The sequence below is a fragment of the Solea solea genome, chromosome 12 (genome assembly GCF_958295425.1).
Source record: "Solea solea chromosome 12, fSolSol10.1, whole genome shotgun sequence".
Lineage (NCBI taxonomy): Eukaryota > Metazoa > Chordata > Actinopteri > Pleuronectiformes > Soleidae > Solea > Solea solea.
Window position 1 is genome coordinate 14,915,425 of NC_081145.1, and position 6,972 is coordinate 14,922,396.

Sequence of the window (6,972 nt, forward strand, 5' to 3'; positions counted from 1 at the left end):
ACAAAGCGAGGACAGCGTGGTAAGTTAGGGTCACCCTGGTCTATGGATGATTTATATCAATATCCACTGATACTAGACATCCAATGACTTTGAATAGCAAAATAGTTCCATAGTATATTAACTTATAAATAATATAATGTAAGAAATATTAAAACTTGACACATCTGTTAATACAATGTGTAGTTTATTTCCCTCCTACTATCTACTATCCAATTGTTTCCACAGTTTCATTAACAGTGAGTGGGCTACACATTGTTATTAAATAAGAATACGTTTATTAAAAATATATTATGATTATAATAATGATAAGAATGATAATAATAATAATAATAATAATAATATTAATAATAAATTACCCCGACCCTCTGATGGAAAGATTAATGGAATGATTATCTGATATGAACTTGAAATGAACCTGAAATCAAAATCCATGTCAGATGTTTTTCTTGCTGACTTGTTTATGTTTGATTTTCCCATTAAAAAGACTACATTTTAAGTGGAATCAATTCAGTCTTTATAGAGTCTTTTTTAATTCATATATATATAATTTATTCTTCATTCTACAAATCTATTTATTATGACCCGAATATCAGAGAAACGTTTAAATGGATCTCTCTGTAGATCCTTGATATCTATAGGACACTTCATCCAGTAGAGGGCGCTCCACTGCGAGAATGCAGTATGAGCTCACAGGAGTCACGGAGCTCACAGGAGTCACGTAGCCTACAGAATTAACGTCTAATTTACGATTAACAACCAGATTTTAACCAGAATAATAATGACAACAATAATAATAATGATATGTGATAATAATAACAATATGGCAATAATTATAGATAATCAAATAACCAGTTATTATTAAACTTTTTTGTAATTTCCACACCTAATATGTTTTATGCTTGAAAAAAAACCACTGCAATAAAACAAATCTAGAATCTAGAATAAGCATAATAATGAATAATTAAATACAATGGAGTAAAGAGAAATATAAGCCTGGGCCTATTCTTTTCTCTTTTTGTTTTGGTTAGTGATTGTGTGTGAAAATAATGTGTAAACGTGTTTCTATTTTTTTTCTTTCTGTCAGTTGCATAATCACATAAATCGTGCTTTGTTGTTTACAATGTATACAATAAATGCATATCATAACATACCATGGTTTGATGAAACATTTTTTTTTTTTAAATATTGTGGCAAATCAAAACAAATAAAAATGAGACTCTCTTCATGTCACTGTAGTTTAAAAATAAGTACAGCGAGTTAAAGGGGGAAAACTGTGGAGGAAGAAATAAAGATAAAAAGAAACTGCACTCACAGCCAAGCAAAAAAAAACAAAAAAAAAAAAACAGCAAGGGTCCTGCAGGCAGGAGAGGATTTGCATGACACCCTCTCTTCCCGGACTCAGAGAGGTCCAGGTTTATAGACGTCACTGGTCGAGGATCTTTGTTTTCTCTCCACCTCTCTCTCGGTGGAGGAATACAAGTTTATCATCCAGCCAGGGACGGGACTGGTCTCCTCTGCTCTGCCGCTCTCTCTTCTTCCTCCTCCTCCTCCTCCTCCTCTTCCTTCTCCTCCTTCTTCTTCATCTGTCGACTTGCACTGGGCCGTTTCTCCTGTATGGTGGATATACTGCTCAACACTTCTTTCTTGGATGATATGGGGGATCATTCAAAAAGTAAGACAAGCCTCTTGTTTTTGTACCTTTATATGAACATTCACAGTGTTTATTATGTGAGGTCGTTTTCTTCCTGTTTGTCCTTTAACCGGCGTCTTGAGCCCGATTAATTTCAAAGTTTGCAGAATAAAACACAAGCAAAACAGGACGTGGCCATGCAGCAGCCTCTAATCCCGAGAGTATATATCTGTACAATGTGTACATTTACTTTGCTGTTGTAGTTTCAAGTGCCGCCTGTCACTGGAGACATTTCATGTCCCGTGTCCTTATCGTGATTATTCAGTCCTTTTCGTGGAATTATGACAATGTGTATTTGTTGTGATACGCGCGCAACTATTTCTCAACTTGAGGTGAAAGGGTGAAGGAGGTTTAACGGGGATGTCACGGGGATTAAAAATAGTGTGTGCACACATACACATACGCACACACACTGTGTTGCATTAATGCATCGTCGTCCCCCACTCACTCACTCACCCACTCACACTCACTCACTCACTCACTCTCGCAGAGAAGTCGGGAATCGCAATGTGTGTGGGCTGTGGAAGTCAGATACACGACCAGTACATCCTGAGAGTGTCCCCGGACCTGGAGTGGCACGCAGCCTGTCTCAAGTGCGCAGAGTGCAGCCAGTACCTGGACGAGACCTGCACGTGCTTCGTCCGAGACGGAAAGACTTACTGTAAACGAGATTATGCGAGGTAGGATCTCAACACGTGAGCTCAAACATGTTCTTGTTTACTCTCCTAAATTATTTTAGACGCAACACATAGTGCGCTTCATTGATAAGATATTAATGAAACACTGTGTAACACTGTCATTTCATTTATATGTTAAAAGCGCACTGAAGTGCAAATAAAAGTGCGCAAGAATGTGCACCAGGCCTATTTTTTTTATATATAATTATTAAATCCTTGTGTTAATGTTAAATGTCCAAACCAGCGTTAATACAAATTCTAACTCTCTAACGAGGGCAGTAATGCACATGGAACAACGTGCGTAATTCCAGGTTATTTGGCATCAAATGTGCAAAGTGCAACATGGGCTTCTGCAGCAGCGACCTGGTGATGAGAGCCCGGGACCACGTCTACCACATGGAGTGTTTTCGGTGCTCGGTGTGCAGTCGACACCTCCTGCCCGGAGACGAGTTCTCCCTGCGGGACGACGAGCTGCTGTGCCGGGCGGATCACGGTCTGCTGGAGGAGCGGGCCTCCGCAGGGAGTCCACTCAGCCCGGGGAACATACACAGCAGCAGACCGCTGCACATCTCTGGTATATACTGACTTATTATAATTATAACAATAATAATGTGTGTTTTTTTTATTTTTGTTGTTATTATTATATTAAGTAATATAATATAAATATTAATAATAATTTAGTTTTTAGTGCATGTGTACGCCTGAGCAGAATATAATTTTTATATCTATGAAGTTTGAAGTTTTTCTATAAACCTAAATATTATTGACATATGACTTTAACCTATACTATACTATACTATACTATACTATACTATACTATAATAGAGTAGGCCTGTTTAGGGCCTCGGTGAGTATATATTTAAGTTTATTATAATATATATGTAAGATATTCACGTTTTCCTTCTTCTCCAGAGCCGATTTCAGTGCGACACCCTCCTCATCACCGGAACCACGGCCACAAGCAGACGGAGAAGCCCACGCGTATCCGGACGGTGCTGAACGAGAAGCAGCTCCACACCCTGCGGACCTGCTACAACGCCAACCCGAGACCGGACGCTCTGATGAAGGAACAGCTGGTGGAGATGACCGGCCTGAGCCCGCGGGTGATCCGCGTCTGGTTTCAGAACAAGCGCTGCAAAGACAAGAAGAGGACCATCCTGATGAAGCAACTGCAGCAGCAGCAACACAGCGACAAGACAGTGAGTGTGATTTATTCTTCTTCTTATTATTATTATTATTACAACAATAATTCTGATTATTATTGTGATAATTATGATTATGCTTATTATTAATATTATTTTTATAATAATAATCTCATCCCAAAATTGATCTTTTGGACACATAGAGGTCAACAAGCTCATAACCAAATAATCACTGTTGTGTTTGTGATAAGATAAAGATATTGAGGACCATCTCTACCACATGGCAACACTGAATGTAATAAGATTTTCGAAATAAAAATTAAATTGCTTAAGAAGTCACTGTGAGATAAAAGAAAAATAATAAAATAAAATAAAGACATACAATCTTCAAATCTCCACTCTTTCAGATTATTTCCATTCATGTAGACATCAGAATATGGTTTTACAAATCAGGAAATGATTGATCAATTAAAATTGCTTTATCATTTATTATTATTTAATCCTTTTTCTTTTGAGACACCAAATAGAAGACAGTTTACGCAGAATTACAGCTGCAACCGCACATATTATTAACGATTTAATAATCTTCTTATTTAAAAGTAATAAGTGTGTTAATTTTTTTTTGCTCCTGTATAGAACCTACAGGGAATGACAGGCACACCTCTGGTGGCCGGGAGCCCCATCCGACACGACAACACGGTGCAGGGGAATCCAGTGGAGGTGCAAACATACCAGCCTCCGTGGAAAAGCCTCAGCGACTTCGCCCTGCAGAGCGACCTGGACCAGCCCGCCTTCCAACAGCTGGTGAGGAGGACTACATTCAGTATATATAATAACAACAACAACAACAACAATAATAATAACAATAATAATAATAATAATAACGATGATGATAATAATGATAATAATAATAACAATAAATATAATAATAATAATAACAATAATGATAATAATAAACATAAACGCATACATTAAGGAAAATAGTGGCCTATCCTTAGAAAAGACGCAACAAGAGAGTAAGAAAAAATGTGTTAAATATGCTTTTATTTATAATGAATACAGTCTATATTGATGATTTAATCAAAAAGTTATTTATTTATGATGATAATAATAATAACAATAATAATGATGATAATAAAAGTGGCCTTCATCCAGTTAAAATTAATTAATCTGACACAGTAATCCAAACTGCATTGGATTAATCTGGATTTCTTTTTGGGGATTTAAGAAAAATGAAATGACAGACTATTGTTTTGGTGTCTGTGTCTGTGACAGGTGTCTTTCTCCGAGTCTGGCTCTCTGGGAAACTCGTCCGGCAGCGATGTGACCTCTCTGTCGTCGCAGTTACCGGACACACCGAACAGTATGGTGCCGAGTCCCGTGGACACGTGATGAGGTCACAGCTGGATCACACCAACCCATCCTTTTCCCCACGCGTGTCCTCTCGAGCTGAGAGGCGCAAAGACCTCAGTGACATCCACTCAAAGGGGGAAAAAAACAACAAAAAAAAAACATTTAAGGACCAGGGTGGATTATGTCAGAGGATGCATTCAGGTCCAAACTGGAGATTTTCAAACTCTTGCTTTACATCCGTCTTGCTCAAGGACACGTGGGCAGGACACAGCTGTGTGACGGGACACCCATGCCATTTTACCACAATGCCATTGGGCGAAGTGGACACATGACGTGGGGATTATTGTGGGATTCAAACACGATGCGCGTGTTCTGGACGTCGTACAGTATGTTTATCAGGAAAATAGAAACTGTGTATATGAGCATGTTTGTTGTTTTTTTGTTTTTTTAAAGTTTCAATATCGACTCTTGTAAATTAACGAAGCAGATGATGATGAGATGCGCATTGGTCGCGTTTTCTCCCGAAAATAAGTTATTATTATTTATTATGAGGACAGACATACTATCTGATCAATAAATAAATAAAAAGAAATCACGGTTCTAACGGATTATTACATGTAAAAAAAACATCTGTTGCCTTCAGGGATTTTTAATAACAGCCTGCAAAATAAATCAGTGTTCAGGTGAAATGTGCTGCTTGCAAACATTTAATATAATGTAAGGTTGAAGCTGGAGGTGTACAATACAGTTTAATCATTTACTGAATATAAATTAATTAATTAATTAATATAGGCCCACAAAGAGGAGGAGTCAGATACTGAATATTTCACTGTTACCTTTTGTTCAGTTGCTCTTAAGCTGCAAAACCCACTCATTGAAACATTTATTTAAACCCTTTATCTGCACCAAGTGGATCAGTGACTGATGACTGACAAGATATTAGTAACCATTTACCCTGCGAGTCAAAGGTCACAGGATGAGAAACAATAGGCTCAGGCCCTTTTCAGTTCATCCCCTCATGTGATTACCACAAGCCCATTATTCTTATTATTGTAGCCTCTGACTGGTCTCGTACGGTTCGAACAAATTTACAGCCTGTTTTGGTTCCTATTAGAGTGAGAAAATGATAAGACTGATGTTACCTAAACAAATGTCCTAATGCCATACGAACCCGAGGCCCACGGTCACAAGTCTAGACAGAGGACAGGCAGAGGCGACCCCCTTATCTGCAGCTGGCATCACCTGCAAAGGATACACAGAGTGGACCCACAACAAGAGCAAAAAAAAAAAGAGCAGCCACGCTGCAGCGCAGAGGAGACGCATCCTGAAGTTTATTTTCATTCCAGTAGAAATCCTGAATGGCAAATAGCCCCTGGACAAAAGAGCACACGGGTCAAGCCGGGACTGACACTCTACACCTCAACAATTTGTTGGGGAGGATCGGCTTCTATCAGTGAAGCAAAAGGAGTCTCGCTGAAATCAAAATCCTGTTCAGTCTTGAAGACATGCCGACGTGCTAAATCTTTAAAGCGTGGACAAGAGGCGAAACGCTGTGGCAACAAGATATTCATGAAGACAATTACTAAAAAGAAAACCCAGATTAGACAGTGCTGTCTAATAAACAAGTGACTCTAAGACTTCACAGTAAATTAATTAACCTAGATAAACAGAGAGTACTTGGCTCAAGTTTGAACAGAGATTGTGTGGTATCCTGTTTCTAAATGTGCAGAACAAGAGGCAGCGTTGATGCTCACTGGTGGACCATTCCCCCAATAACTTAACTGCTTTTATTTTTTTTTTAACATAGTACATAAAGCAATCAGTATATTTCCAATTATCAGGCACATTAGAGGATTGCCTTATACAGTACATTGATTGACATAAAAAAAGAAAGAAAGAAGATTTAAAAGTTCTTCCAGTATTCGTAAAACCATCCTAGCCTTCAGTCAACGTGGTTTAAATGAAGTTTGCACTCAACTGAAATTCAATAACGGCATTTGTTCTCTACACTTAATAAATATCCAGCAGCTCGTACGTCAAATAAACAAGTCTTCAGTAGCCATGTTAGTGAGGATTTAACAGGAGTCACAATAAATCCAAACCAGAGCAG

General features: G+C 38.3%; 1 protein-coding gene across 1 annotated transcript; it reads left to right on the top strand.

Moving 5' to 3' along the window:
* Window positions 1-1,478: 1,478 nt before the first annotated feature.
* isl2a (ISL LIM homeobox 2a) lies at window positions 1,479-5,614 on the top strand. The gene is made up of 6 exons (XM_058644599.1): window positions 1,479-1,672; window positions 2,181-2,370; window positions 2,679-2,941; window positions 3,280-3,566; window positions 4,146-4,313; window positions 4,785-5,614. The coding sequence occupies exons 1-6, from the start codon at window positions 1,615-1,617 to the stop codon at window positions 4,899-4,901; spliced, it is 1,083 nt and encodes a 360-aa protein (XP_058500582.1). The 5' UTR covers window positions 1,479-1,614; the 3' UTR covers window positions 4,902-5,614.
* The last annotated feature ends 1,358 nt before the right edge of the window (window positions 5,615-6,972 follow it).

What these genes read in the sequence shown, in the direction of transcription:
- isl2a (XM_058644599.1), top strand. Translation starts at nt 1,615, where the DNA reads ATGGTGGATATACTGCTCAACACTTCTTTCTTGGATGATATGGGGGAT. An exon ending in CAGACCGCTGCACATCTCTG is followed by an intron (nt 2,942 to 3,279) that starts GTATATACTGAC and finishes CTTCTTCTCCAG; the next exon opens with AGCCGATTTCAGTGCGACAC. An exon ending in AGCCCGCCTTCCAACAGCTG is followed by an intron (nt 4,314 to 4,784) that starts GTGAGGAGGACT and finishes TGTCTGTGACAG; the next exon opens with GTGTCTTTCTCCGAGTCTGG.